General features: G+C 32.0%; 2 protein-coding genes across 2 annotated transcripts; both read right to left on the reverse strand.

Moving 5' to 3' along the window:
- Positions 1–6,548: 6,548 nt before the first annotated feature.
- Positions 6,549–10,162, reverse strand: TRIADDRAFT_56022 (uncharacterized protein; the record flags this gene model as incomplete). The annotated part of the gene is made up of 5 exons (XM_002112180.1): positions 6,549–6,706; positions 7,079–7,127; positions 7,533–7,724; positions 7,834–7,893; positions 9,923–10,162. 5 exons carry the CDS (start codon positions 10,160–10,162, stop codon positions 6,549–6,551), a joined length of 699 nt encoding a protein of 232 aa, XP_002112216.1.
- Positions 10,163–13,841: 3,679 nt separating this feature from the next.
- TRIADDRAFT_56023 (uncharacterized protein) lies at positions 13,842–15,679 on the reverse strand (the record flags this gene model as incomplete). The annotated part of the gene is made up of 4 exons (XM_002112181.1): positions 13,842–14,190; positions 14,698–14,807; positions 15,069–15,128; positions 15,425–15,679. 4 exons carry the CDS (start codon positions 15,677–15,679, stop codon positions 13,842–13,844), a joined length of 774 nt encoding a protein of 257 aa, XP_002112217.1.
- Between the last annotated feature and the right edge of the window lie 451 nt (positions 15,680–16,130).

A 16,130-nucleotide genomic window follows, 5' to 3' on the forward strand; every position in this document is an offset into this window, starting at 1 on the left:
GTTGATAGATATTATTTATTTCGTCGATACAATAATAGTGAGATTGCTGTATATAGGCCTGTAATTGTAAAATTTTGATACTACTATCTGCAAAAACTGTATGCCAATATAGCAATTATTGCGATAAGGACACGGTATTTGATTAATTTACGTACCGTTAAGAAATAATAAGTGAATAAGGAGAGCACTAATGGTAACCCTCCTTCAGACCCGGTTTTTATCTTGTACTTTCGATGTCCAAGATGCTGTGTTGACTCTGAAAGAAGTCCAAGTAGAAAGAATGGCCAATACTTCATACAGTATATAGTAAATCTTAATGAGATGGCCGTTTTGTATTAATTAACTTATTAATGAATTATTCATGATGAAAGATGCGATGGTAACAATGCTACCAGTATGATATTTTTGAAACTGTATCGCTAAGAGAATAAGCCTCTGCCCTATTGCCTGTATGGTCAAAAGAATTGCAAATCATTCGTTTACTCATGCCGCCGTGATGATTAGAAAGGGATGAAATATTAGCGTCTCATTGAATATACAATTTAAATACCAGCATCATGGCACATTATTAGATAAACGAAACAACTTTAAATACTATCGTGTAATCTTGACAGTTGTGGTAATTAATGTAATTTTCTGTAATTGTGGATGGCACTAGCAAGAAGGGAAGGGCAGCAGTCTTTTTCTGTACCTCATTTGTACATTTCCTTAAGTTTACATCTATTTGGTGAGTTTGGTGTGATAATGTCTAAGTATCTCTTCACGTATAAGTAAAAGTAATAGAGACTAGCATAATGCAGTAGATTCTATGAATCTACTAAATGGACTTTAAATGGATAGAAAAATTTAAGGCATTACTCTTGCATCAACTATGTAATATATTGTGCTGTCAGTAAGATTTATTTGCAACATTTTAAAATTACATGCGGTTACAAACGAACAATAAGTGACACTTCAAAGCATTTAGAATATAATTCATCACATTTTTTGGTAAAATTTACGAATTTTGAAAATTTTAGTTAAAATGGTTAGAATCGATTGTATTGTTATAATCCGGAGGTGCTTCCGTTAGAGATCTTGTCGCTATATTCATTGATTGAGGATGTGCTGTTGTAGGAGTCAGTATTATTCTTCCTGATGGATATGCCATTGGAATTTCAGAGAGAAGTTGAGAATTAGGGTTAATAGATTGTTGTTGCAAAGGAACTGTACGTTGATACGTTACAGCTATTTTGTTTAAGAAGACGTAATGGAGTTAAAATAACTATTTCATACTGATATCATTATTATATATCGTCGTTAAACTATAGTAGAATCGGGAAAGAATAGCATAAATTTAAGTTTATAAGCTATTAGTCTAGTATATATAATTGCTGTATGCATAGCCCTTAAGGTAAATCTTTTCCAATCATTTGCTAAATAACAGTAAGATTAGTTAAATTTTGAACACATGTGAATATCATCTAATGCACTTAGAGGTTCAATTTTGGAGTGCGATCAAAGTTTCTTATGGTCACTCAAACGGCATTTCTAGCCTTGATTAATGATAAGTAGCGATCAACTTACCCTCTGGTTGAGCCATGGTTAAAGTGTTATATGGATTTTGAATAAGTGCTCTCTATTTATAACGCAGAGTCATAAAATGTTTTAAAATTTTACCAGTTGAAGCAATGAAATAAATTATGCGTATTAATTTATGAAATAAACTAGGTATTAAATATGCCGTATGATGCAAACTGTGCTCCCTATTTACAACACAGAGTCATGAAATAATTTTAAAATTTTACCGGTTCGTAGCAATTTATGAAATAAATTGGGTATTAAATATGCCGTCTGATGCAAAGTCTTAACTTAACTTAACTATCATATTTTATGCTTATATAGTCATCACGTAGTACATGGTGAATTAATTCATGATATACGGTACTTTCCTATCATAAGTTTGTGAAGAATATTCTATTAAATAATTTTACCAGTCATCATATAAAAAAGAAAGGAAAGATGGTAAAAAAAATTACGTCTACATGTATAGAGCAAATAAATCTACGACGACTTACATTTTGTGAACAATAGACGTTGTGAGATAGAATAATGAGTAACGCCAGCGATAGCGAAAGTCCAATGAGAGATAAAGGGAGTGAAATCGAAGCTGATATTATTGCTCCGTAGATGAAACTTGCAATCGATAAAGCCAGATGTGGTAACGAAAATATAAATGTAATAATACTGAAGGCATAAAAGGCATTTATCTGTGAAGAATTGAGAAGAAAAATAACTGATTTTGAGGAATTAAGTAAAGACGGATATCACACAGTTTTATTAAAAGTTCTTAGTGTGGTCGCACATTGAACTTACCGTGGAAGGATTACTTGGATTTTGATTTTGGGTGATACCAAGGGCACCGCATATTAAGTACTAAAATTTAGGAATAACCATTTGCATTCAGTTTTAGTATAAGTAATCCAGATTATCCCAACACTTAACTACATAGTGAAATTTGAAATAACAATTTCAAATATTATGATCAGTAATCGTTTTCGTGAGTCATTTTTTATTATGGAACACATGGTCATTTCATTTAAAGTAACGTTTACGAATATAAATGAATATCATGCACTCTATGCTGCACATATGCAATGTTTGACCTAACTGAAGTAGGTGTAGACTATTTGGCTTCAATTCGAAAGTATTTCAAGGTATGATTCACTAACGTTTTAAATTAAACAATCGATCAAGTGCTGGCTGCATAGATATCGCGCTATTTACTAAATATTATTAAATTTGGAGTCATGAGTACTCTAAAGGCACCTTAGACTTTTTTGTAATGGTACTAGATTTAAACGCATGTACAAATTTTTAAAAAGGTACGGTACTAATTCAAGAATTATTAGGTCGCAGAAAGTCGAATAAGACGTCATGAGCATTCCATATTTATGCTTGTCGACTGCTGTATCGATAATTGTAATCTGGGCTATGTCAACACTTTCAAAGCAATTTTATTCGTTTTATTTATTACAAATTTAGCTTTTACAATAGTGTAGGGTACTGTGTATGATCGATATCCAAGTGAGCTGCAACGATGATTTTGTGCTGTATGGCATGCGATTTAAGAGATAGGGCATAGTAGAATGAACAAAGAAATGATAAGCTCCGTTATTTTGACTGAGCCATACTTCTCGTCTCCAATAATTTCTAGGGGAAGTATTGAGCTTTTATTATTACCAATATCGATTTGTGATACTTATGCATCAAATTGAAATAATTTTATCATAAAATTTACTGTTGCTGTTACCCTAGATTTCTTTTCTGTAAGTCATTATATATTCGTAGATATGTTTGTAAAAAATTAAAATACTTTGAGTTTTGACTTGAAACCGTCTGTAGAATGGAAATTTCGAGAAACCAGTACCGGTATACAGTAATTCTTTTCTACAGTATTAATTATCATGGTAAAACCATAAGCATCGAGTTACAAAATAGTACCGTAACCAGGATTATATCGACGAACAATTAATACATGGCTACAATTAGGGACTCCTACAGATAATAAAGTTCTAAATTGCAAATTACTTGTGTGAACAGATCAGATTTTCCACTTCAAATTGAAAAAAGCATTTGAAAGATTTAGTGATACAAGCAGGTGAAGAAAGCTTAAGCTAGCAGGGATATATTAACCTTTTGTCATATATTTATTTATCTGAAGACATTAATATTGACAGTGATAGAGCAAAAATTTTATCTCTAATGTTATAATGAACGTCTACAGTAAAGTATGGTAGTGCACATACCAGTTTATTGCAGAGGGTATATTGATTGATTAACTAGTAGAACCCCTGCTCGTTATACATCGCGTACTGCATGTACCTTTATAATATTGCAGTTTGTTCAACACTACTTGAAATTTCTATCATTATGCCTAATAGTGACGACAATTTAGGTAGACTATTTGTCTAAGTCCAAAACGCCAGCTCAAATGCTGGCCGCTATTAATTTACTACCATACTTACAAAAAATCCGCTCCAAATATTACTACCGCTGATTGTCGACGGGCCATAAGGCATGGCTCCCAGCAAATGCCGCCAAAGATCAGACAAAGAATACCGAGAGTGAGTAGAGAAATGGACATGTAATATAAAGGTCGACGAAAGTTGGATGGCACCGTGGGAATTTGTACAACTTGCTGTTGAAGGTATTGCGGATAGAAGGGTATATGTACAACTGGCTGTTGAATTTGTGGATGACATTGAGATACAACTTGTCGTGGATGTTGCTGCTGAGAATTCACTGCTGCCATTTTTTACATCACTCTTGAAAATCGCTTGAAATCGTCTTAATAATTTCTACTAATGCTGAATGGAATCAGTCAAAAAGATTGAAAAATAACTAGGTCGTTATGCAATAATATGGTAGTTTAATTGCGTCACACAAACATAAAGATGGTGTTAAAAGTGATGTCTTCTAACTTGTAATTAATACTAAAGAAATTTATCCAACATATCGATTCAAACCGTCAATTTCGAGGCAGTAAGTTAATAATACTTTGTTATTGCACTTCTATCCGTTAACACCGTCCAAAGTCCTCAACTCTTCTAAGGGATAAAAAGTGTTTATAATAAAAGAAAATCTGTTTCCGTTTATTTTTATTATTCTATTTGCTAGATAACAATGACTTTAATTATATAAAGTCTTTTTCGCTTGATGGATTTAATTAAAATACTGTAGATAAAATAATAGTTGACACACAATTAGGACTCTTCTTTGACGATATATAGGTATTTAGAAAGGTTTATTTTTCTTTCCTATATGCTATTTTATATCTTTTGGATACAGTACAATGTATGGTAGCAAGGAAATTAGATTTCTTTGTTGGCAACATACGCGTAGGTTTTTCTTTTATCTCTAGGGTTGGTAATTTTACACTTGATCCCTTGATTGATTCTGGATATTTAAAATGTCTATCATTATTGTCACAGTTAACATGGCGACTGCCAATAGGAATAGTGCCCAGCAATTTGTTGCTTGTATGATGGCGAATACATCTTGCTATGTAGACTTTAGTTTTGCTTACCTTGGTGAATCAGGATGAGTAGCTGATTAATCATCATAATTGTTGTGCATTGATAATTTTAACTAATAGATGGTGATGGAATGTCTCCAGAATGACTTTTACATAGCATCTTTTTATCATAAGACGACCTTCTAGGAATGGACTAATAACAATACATACTAGACCTTTTGCATATTTTAAACATAGAATTGCATACTTTATAGTTTTATATATTAGTTGAGATACCCCTTTACAATAAAGGGATAAAAAGCAGAAACTTATACCAAGTGGTCATGCTGTGAATTATTGGTAATTATATATATAATTGTATAATTGGCATTGATTTAACTTTGATATTAATTGGCTGGCTTTCAATAAAATTTCGCATCATAATTTTGTTGAAGAAAGACTAGTAGATGCCAGGGAGATAGTCCATTTTTACAGCCGTGCTGTAGACTTATCCAGTTATAGTGTTTGAATTCTTCGTAGTAATGCCATTTCCTGGTCATAATTTTTTATTTGTAGTAGTAATAATCATTTAGAATTAAATTTAATTACAGTATTTACTTAAAGTGATAATGTACTGATGACTATCCTTACAAAATATGCTATAGTGTCATTGTTTTGATGAATCATGCGAAGTAACTAATCGCCTATTCTATTAAATGATAGTAAATCTCTAACTATCTCGTCTACATCATCTGTGACGCTATAATTATACCATAGTATTCGGCCGTTGGAACTGAATTATTTGGTGATATAGCTAATCTCGCCTCTTTAAGTTAGTAAGTGGCGTTCTCTGCAAGGATTGGCGTGTGTAGACTACTTTGTCACTAGTGGTGTGTGACATCAATATAACTTTAGAAGAATAGTTTTAATTTGTGTGCACCAGGAGTTTGTGACAAGACCATAAAAGGCTAGTGCCTGAATACTACTTTTTAGTTAGTTAGTCGGTTAATTAGTCGATTAGTTAGTCAAATAATTTGTCAATTGCTATTGAATTGCCAAGACTATAATCTTCATTATCAAGATTTCTACAGCAATAAATAGTAGTAATTCTCTGAATACCTCGTCTATACTATCAGTGAGGCCTTTAACTATCCTTTAGTATTTGGTCACTGGAACTGATCTAATAAAAAATAATGAATAATTTCACATAATGTCCGATTCAGATATCATTATTGAATCATACTTTAACACTATCCAAGGAATTTAGTAGAGAAACCATTGAATGAATGAAGAGAAATTGCTTGCTTTATTTAATAACATTCTGCATTAGTATGTTATATTGATGCAGTATACGACTTTACAACTATTTTAAGATATAATAAAATCAATTAGAACTTCAACAGTTACGAGTGCTTATAGCTTTGATAGAATATTTTGCTTTCTAGGTAACGAAGATCAGACATGAAGCTGCATTACTGCCTTCATATTATGTCAGTATTAAAAACTAAGGCAGAAACCATCAGCTTTTGTAGTTTCTAAAAGTATGTAAGTATTAATAAGGAGGAGGTAATCCAGATGGAGATTTTTCGTTACTCGTATCGGTTGGTTGAGGGTTCATCATTGGTGGCGGCTGCAAAGGGGCTCCAGCTGGCATATTTGGATTAGCTATGATTGGTGGTTGTTGTATGGGTTGATTTACTTGATACGTTACTGTTAAGTAAAGGTTTTTTCATTAATTAAGTTGAATCTATTGATGCATTAGGAAATTACGTTCGTATAATAATTAATATTCAAATATTTGCCGTTTACTAAGCCATGTATGAATTGATCTGACTCTTTTGATTAATTATTTATAGCACGAAGGGATATCATTTTGAATGTTAATATGCATCATGAGAGTTTTATTAGTAGCTACAACATTACATCATGTATAGATAACATGAAGCACTGTGAAATAATTTAAAGTCTATTAAACTAAATTTGCCTTTATAAATACATCCATACAATATTGAAATTTGTTTCGATTTAAATCGATATATTCGTCTGGAAGAAAATAAGATCTTGATAAATCGATATACTGACCTGGTTGAGTTCCGGTAAAGTTGGAGTACTGGCCTTGACTAAATTGACCCTAAATAAATTATATTTTTTAGATATAAGTAGCCGAATGAGCTTAGTAGGTTATATCTTGCATAATTAATTTAATGAATTGAAGTCTGAGCTGCAAATATTAGTAGTAGCACTTATCGCTGTTATTTGATTATATAGTCAAACGTCCTGTATCACGCACTGAACAAATTTAAAAATATGTGCCATGAAACCGAAAGATTGGCTGGTTCACACGAAATGAATTAGTGATAAACTGAAATTATAGCATTTAAAATATCTCTAGAATAGATTTTCGATGATAATGATTTTGGTAGCACTTTTATTTATTAGACGGTAAATTTTTATAATAAAATATATAGGTGTCAGACAGTGTCATAATTTGGATGAGTGGATGTTATTAAGAAGTAAAAGCTATGGAATTACTTACGCTTGATCTGCAGTAAATATGTTGTGATAAGATGATGATAAATGCTAAAGTCAAAGAAAGCGCAAGTAGTGAAAAGACCAGAGAAATCGCTCCAAAAAGTGCACCATAGGTAGCTAAACTTGCAATTGCTAAGCCCAAATGCGGAAACGAGAAAATAAATCCAATAATATTGAATGCATAAAAGGCATGCGTCTGTTGGTATTGATATATCAACGATGAAATATGTTAGATAAAAATGAAACATAAGACAAAAAAAAGTTAGCTAGTAAGTAAATAACAGGTGCAGATATACTCTGCTTACTATGGAAATATTCGTGGGAGATTTTGTGTGGGATATACCGAGAATTCCAGCAATGAGGTACTAGAAATTATTTGAGGAATAAAAGTAAATATAACCCTACTTGAATATTACTTAGTCAAAGCAAACAATAATTTTTAATTATAATGCTGTTAAGACATTGAATGTCTAATCAGACTCACTAGACTATGTTTTTGAGAAGTGACGTATTCATGCAATATAAATCATAAGTATTGTTACGAAATAGAAATTTAGCGATCCGTTTAATATGCTCAACCATTAGCTCTAATTCATAAAAGCTTCTGCTTGTTTAATGACTAAATGTAGATATATATTTTTGTTTTAAAATTGTAATTTTGAAGATTAGAGTTAAATAACGCCGCTAATAGAATCCCTTCTTATTTTATGCTGTTCATCGTTAACCTGATTATCTCTTTCATTGATGTGATAAAATATTTACTAGTATTCGTGGTATTTCGTTATATAATGTTGGAAGCGTTGTTTACTACTTATAACATTACTAATATCTATGCATACTGATTTCAGTATTCAATCTCTATAGAGCTCTTCCAGCTGTACTACAAGAAAATCATGTAAGAGAAAATTCTTGGCAGTACTACTTTAATGAGTGTGAGCGCTGTATAGTTACGATGATAAATGTGTTATGTCACCTTTATTTATTATCAAGTGCATAATGTAAAATGAAGTGATTGAATTATTATGAACTGAATGAAATTGCAATTTCTAAACTTTATTATAACGGATTAATTAATAAATGGCTCCTTAAATATTGCTATCATATACTACTATTTTACGTAAATTACATATGACTTACATTACACTTTATTCGATGGTAGCGGTTTCTCTTCAAATTCATGAAGGTACTACGTTGCCTAAATTATTGAATTTTTTGAAAGTATTGTTGCTCTCAGTGTTTCAGTATTATAGCTCACTGAATAAAACTGTTTTGCCGATTATAGTCCTGTGTGTCTCTTGGTCTTGTGCTTTCTAGAAGGTTAGTTCTTAGGCATTATAGTAGCAGAACTATATTCTTGCTAAATCTTACGATAGATTAAAGTAGTAATCTGAAGAAGCAACTAAAAGAAAGCACTTCATGTCAGACTAGTCAACGTGTCAGGAGGCAGTCGGGGACAACGTGCGATGCGATATATCAATGTCCAGTAAAATAAACTCCTTTTGTACAATTAAATGCTATAACTTCACGCTAATAAGTTTGATTGTGAATTTATGATAAAGTAAAGTAAAACCCTAGCTAGTAATAGAATTCGCAGGAATCCTTTGGACTGCAATTTTAAATAACAAAGATATGTATTGTATTTTTGAAGCAAAGATAGAAGTTTCTTAATTTAATTTTGATAAGTTGCCTGAGCTATTAAATAATTCCTGATAACGGCATATTGTAATAGTCTCGATATACGATAGTAGTTACAAACTTTGATTTACTCTTTCATCAATAACCGGATACAGATAGAATTGTGCCCTATTATACATATCTAGATTGTAATTACGAAAACTTAATAATGAACGTATATAGTATTTATAGAATATGCTGATATTTTATGGTAGCATTCATTTGCTATAATGAAAGGTAGCAAAATATGCTAGTATGAAAAAACGTTAAAAAAATGTCAAAAAACTAAATCTTTTCTTATATTGGTATGTTGTAATTTAATCCAAATTTTGTTATTCAGTTCTATCCAAAGCTATTTTAGATCTTAATTATTTCATCTTCGTGATAGAAAAAGTTTACTTAAGTAGTACACTAAAGTACTATAATCAAAAGTATCTTACTTTTAATGCTGGATCGAATTTAGCTTATTTCATCTGCTCATACCGTTTAGATTATTGATCATTCGAATAGATTTTATCGTTTCTCGATTAATCTTTATATGTAGTAGATATATATGAATATTATAGTATTCTGTAGGCATTTCAAACTATTCACAGGGTAACCTTTTTGAATATTTTTTTAATTTAATATTCAATTTCTAGTTTACAGATTAATTAGTTTGGCACCAAGACTTTTAACAAGCTCATTCTCAACATATTAAACAAACGGGTTTATTCTTACAAATAATCCGGCCCATATGTTCACTCCAGTGATGGAAATTAGGGGAAAGTTCGAGACAATGATAATAATTATACCAAAGATGAAACAGCACGAGCCAAGAATAGTTAATGTTACAGATATGCCAAAGGTAGGTCTCTGAAGACTTGGTGGTACAGTTATTGGCATAATTTGCTGTTGTGGTGTATACTGTGGTATACCCTGCACTCTGGGTTGTTGCGATGTGTATGGGGTAGCTGCCATTTTGATTACAACTTCCAATCAGTTTAATCTATATATAAGAAGCAAATAGAATAGCTAGCATTATTCAAAGTAAAGTACTAGAATCTTAAAAGTCGATCTTGAAGTAGTCTAGGTAGCATAAATTCCGCTTGTAGTGTCATTGATATAAAGAAAGAAAGTGACTGCAAATAACATTTTATTTTTAAATTGGATATTCTTATTCATTTAGATTAGAACTTACTAATGCTACAATAGTTTTTACTTCTTGGTGACTATGTGCTAGATGATATGTTGATAATCGTCAGATTTATAGAGTAATAGCAGGATTAGAAAGTTACTTTAAAAACGCTTCATATACGTATTAAGGGCAGCGTGTAATCAGTCTACGCCTATTTATTCATCGCTATTTAAATATGGTATGGTATAGTACGGAGCTTTACGGTCATTAAGTTCTTTATTCTATTCTACGCAAATTAAGTAATGTTGACATTCAGCACCGTCCTGCTACTGGTTAGAGATGACAATTGCTAATTGAAGAAACTTGAAAAAACTTTATTAAGAAACATTTTAGAGGCTGTCATTGGTCAATAATGCATTTAATAATATGGTGATGAACGAAGTAGCTAGTCTTGATAATGAATTATTAGCAATACATAACAAATGATATTCTATCCTTGAAACAGACTTTGATATGTACTTCATAGATAGAATATTGTTTGCTTCAAAAAATAAGATAACTTCGCAATCAAAATTGGAGTAAAATTTTTATACTTGCAACCTCATTTAGACAAGATTATGGTTGATGTATGGAGGTTTGAATTTCGATCGTAGACTGTACTGCTAATGCAAACTACGAATCTGCTATAGATCCATCGTAAACAATTAGGAAAGGCAGAACATGCATATATTTTTGAAGCCGTAATCTGTTAATTGCTTTGTTTTGGGTATTCTGCATAAGTGAATGGTAGAAAATATAATTGTTGCTGGATATCCTTTATTGCGATTCTGGCCTACTTTCAGAATCACAGACATGATATGCAGCAGTTATAGTGCTGAATGCTAGGTAAGAGAAAAAGTTGCATTACTAGAGTTAAGACTGGAAATTGTAATAAGACTTTAGAACTATCCACGATGAGGAATATTATCCATTGTGATTTTAAAGTGGCAGGTTATGATTATATTGTCGAAAATATTGTTCTAATCGCCGAATTTTAGTGCTTGAAGATCAATTACTGGATTTTCAACCGTGCTAGAACAGTTGTAATAAGCATCCTTAAGCAGATTCTGTTTGTACTTTTTCTCTTTAAGGAAATTTTGCTGTGTATGCAGCCTCAGATTTGCAAAAAATACTATTTCGATAACGTGATAGCCTAGATTATTATGGAATACAATAATTTAATAATGTAATGACAGTTAAGGACATTAGCAGCTCTTTAGTATCTAATAAGGAAAAAAAAGCTCGTAGCATGCCTCGCTGGAGTAGTAGAAGAAAATTCCGATTTAGGAAGAGCTACTGTATAACTCATGCACCTACGTGTAAAGTGATCCTATTTTAAGTATTGAATTTAGTAATTGAGGATTTTTGACTTTAGCCATTCTATTGTATTTAATCAGCATAGAAATATGTACGTGAGGATAGGTCTGTATAAAGCATTCGACCCACATTTTTAATGGCTCAGCTGAGCATGCTTCCACACTTGTAGTTTGCTGATATTCATCGTAGATTCAGAAATTACGCTAACTAGCTTCGTAATACCCATTGTAAATGCATTTAGTCTATGTTTGTAGCCTATCAGATCTAATTGACAAACATAATTTATATTAGCGATGCCTCATGATCTTGAGCTTGAGCCTGTTTTGCACAAAAGAAGTAACTCATTCATACTCAGAGAGCTTTTTTTGCGATATCGTTCTGATTAAGTATTTTTAGCGCTGGTTAAAGATAGTAATGCTACGTTGATAGTTTATCATTCCTTCTGTGGGATGTTGACTAATTTATTATGAATTGATCTAGAGGGCATAGATTGGTTTAATACGCTAGCATTCATAATGCAGATTTAGTATAAAAAAGCAAGGACCTAAATTCACCAGATTAACAATGGCAATGGAGTTACTCAAAAAAATTTAATTTGAATTGTTTTATCTGATGTAACTTACATAGGTTAACGAAAAAGGAAACCCAAATGAAGGTACAAAATTAAATTAAACTGCGTCCAATGAACTTTTTCCTCCTATCTGAAATTTTGCAATTCCTTTCATAGTTAACTTGAAGCGTATTATTAATAGTCATTGTAAGGTAATAATAAGGAATATATAAATAATGATGCTCATTATAGACTGAAATTAAATGTTAAAAGCGACCTTGGAGATCAGTTTTATTAGAGTTTTGTCAACACTAATAATGTAAACTTATATAACTAATTTAGAACTATTTGATGGAAAAAATTATCCATTCCATATATCTCATGTAAAGAGTACAATCTTTCCCGCCTTGTACGGGTAAACGTACCATTAAAATCGGCTGTTTGATGCTTAAAATACCCCTATATTGCATAGAGAGAAAGGTATTTTGAGAAGGAAGTGCTAGAGAGATATCCTTATCACGGTCTGTTATTTCACGAAGTAACAATATATGAGATGCATATCCAGTACACATTATGTGTGAAAATAAAATCTACGTTTGGATCTTTGATGCTTTGGAGGCAAATTCGAAATTAGGCTAAAATATTAGTAAGATTCTGTTCTGTACTGGCAGCTAAATTGGCAATTTCTAATCTTTATCATGCTGAGTAGGCTAGCAGCGTAAAACTTGAAGGAAATGAGAGATTCAAATGTCTGTAATTCGTTTGCCTTGTGTAAATCAATCAATGTTAGAGGACACTATTTAAACAGGCTTTTTTACACTGAGAGAGGGCTGCTTTAGAGCCATGAAAGGAAAATAGGCGCAAGCAGATTGCGACTACAGCTGTTCATTTAAGGCAGTTCCTGGAATAAGTATAAGATTGGGTTTGATAGTAAATTTACCAGTTCATTTTTTGATACATTTAATAAGTACTTAAAATTTAAAAGTAAACTGAAACGTTGCATTTTGCTATTACAGTTTTCCAAAGTCGTTGGACTGAATCAGCATGATAGGCTGATGATTTGTACGAAAAGAGCTGCCAAACATAAACAGCTTTTAATACTTGCCTAATTAATTATTAGTCTTGTATTATAGGAACATTTTGTGTATTCTCAATTATATACTGTAAAAACATAAATAGCATCAGAATTTTGTTAGTATCTTTAGCATTATCTTCATGAGCTATTTGAAATTAGCTATGAGCTTAGTTCTTAGGTATAAAACTGTATCTATAGTGACACCAGAATTCTCAAATGCAAACTAATGCGATTAAACGTTTTACTTACAGATGATGAGCAGTAAACTTTGCTATGTAATAGTCACACTAGTAGTACTTCCTCACGTTACTTCACGACAGCTTACACGGTGATCTTGCATAACTACCGCATTCTACATCTGTTACTATCTAAAATTAAGTTTTCTCTTTATTAAAACCCCTTATACAGTTTCTGTAAATGGCTGCTAAGTCCGCATCCGCTGACTCTTCGAACTCTCCATCATAATAAGGCAACATGAATAAAGTACAATTTAAATTAAATATAGCTATAAGCTGAGGTATAAATTTTGGGGAATATCTTTTTATTTTCTTATGTCTGGCAAAGGTTGTAGTTTATGTTTTGGTGGCTCTCCTAGCAGTGATTGCCCTTGCGGTTGCTGTTGTGGTGGCGGTTGTGGTGGCGGTTGTGGTGGCTGTTGTGGTGGCTGTTGTGGTGGCTGTTGTGGTGGCTGTGGTGCTATTTGTTGTTGCAATATTTGTTGCTGGGATATCATTTGAATGCCAGGGCTACCAACGCCCGGTGCTACTCCTGTGTTATAATAAACAACTCCAGATACAGGCATATTTATTGGTGTCATCATTACTGGTTGATGATATCCAGCAGGGTTCATGACTTGTACTAGAAAGCAAAAAACTGAATTAGCTTGAATACTATAGATATAGATAGGTTCACTACATTTATTGTCCGTAGTTCGGTTTTGTTGGACTTACATCGTGCTCTAATTCGCATATAAACGCAAATGAAATATTTATAATATATTTGCACACTAATCGGTTGTACGCGATATCATTGCAATATGAATTGATTATTACTATTGCAAAGAGTTTAAAGGATTAAAACGCACCATTTTGTTGTTGTGCAGGATGAACAGTTGATTCACTTGTTAAGCAACACTGAGGGAGAAAAATAAAATCATATTCGTGATAGAGGAAAATTTTGACCAATAATTGTATAGAAGAAAGATTACAATTCGAGATATACGTTTACCGTATAAGAAATTATGATTAAATATAGTCTTGAAGTTTGTGAGAAAGCGAAGTATCAGATATGGACTACTTACATCACCATTGCAATATATTTGGTGTGATAGAATGATAACGCCAGCCAAGGATAGAGGAAGTGCACAAGCTGATAGAACGGTTGAAACGATAACATACCTTAAGCTATTGGAAAAGTAATGTATGTAGGCATATGAAATGCAACTGAACGTAAGCTGAAAGATTGCTGCCGCAAACGAAAGCAGGGTAAAAGCATAATAAGTATGCATCTGGAGAAGAAATAGTCAATAATAGATTATTATCAAATCGAAATTTAATCCCACAGATTTTTTGCATAAAGAAAAAACTATCAATGTAATCTATGACTTCATAAACTAAATACAGTAATGATACAGAAAAAATTAGATTTCCTAAAATGATTTGAAGGAGTAAATCATGATGAAGTAGAGAGTTTATCAATATATCTAACCTAGTGTCTGATTAAGCTGATGGCTAAGAGTTAACTAATATAGCTATACTGTAAATCTTACCAAATGAGGGTTAATGGTGATTTTGTATGTCAGAATCCCAAATGTGCCGGCCATAACAAACTATTAGATATAACATGTAAATCTTACTTACAGATCATTTAGAAGCTATGCACTGACTGCAGTGGCAATTGCAGTAATATTGCGTCCATTTACTAGTCTACTGAATATTTCAGATTCTGAAATCATACTTCAGCCCGATATTGGTATAATTCTATTTTTTTATACTTAACGCAAGTCTGATTGAAAATGTGTATTTTAATCGCAACTTGAATCGATATCCTAGTATTATATTTATTAAATAACATTATTTTGGACTATTACTTTCATGGATTTGGCTTAAAAATTCTGTTACTTACAAAGACTCCGCTAACTATGTTTATGCCAGTACTTAGGATGAAGAAACGATAATCAACAAGTGCATAGCCAATACACCCCCAAGCTAAGGAAGTTATGCCGTAGACAAGCATAATAATACCTAAGTAAAAAGAACCCTTTTTCATTCGTTCGGGTAATTGATATATCTTGGGAGGTGATCTAGGCTGCATTTGACGTGGTACTACTTGTTGAGGTGGTTGCTGCATATAAGTGACAACTTGTGTAGTGTTGGCCATTATTATACTTTATTTATTACTTGTGCAACAGATCCTCAAAGGCAAAAATTTGATCTAATTATTTTCATTACATGAAAGAAAACGTAGAAAGTTTTGTTCAGTATTAACAGAACAGCAGTATTATAAAGCTAAACAGCGTAATTAATACTAATGAAGTAAATAAAATAGCAACAAAAATTGTAAGTTTTGATAGTTATATCGGTAGTTTATAGCGATTGAAGTAAATTTCTTTACACAGTTAACAATGCTAAAGTTTGACTTTGAAGATATTGTAAAGTTGCTTATTATAGGAAAAAAATAGTCCTACTACTTATAAATTTAAAAGGAAACATATTATTAAGATTTTAGTCGTTAAATATGCCAAAATTGATTTAAGATTACCTTTTAGAACGTTTCACGCTAATTTTATTGTTACTGTTTTCTTTCATCAAACCATCAGAAAAATCTATAA

The sequence above is a fragment of the Trichoplax adhaerens genome, genomic scaffold, assembly GCF_000150275.1.
Source record: "Trichoplax adhaerens TRIADscaffold_4 genomic scaffold, whole genome shotgun sequence".
NCBI lineage: Eukaryota > Metazoa > Placozoa > Uniplacotomia > Trichoplacea > Trichoplacidae > Trichoplax > Trichoplax adhaerens.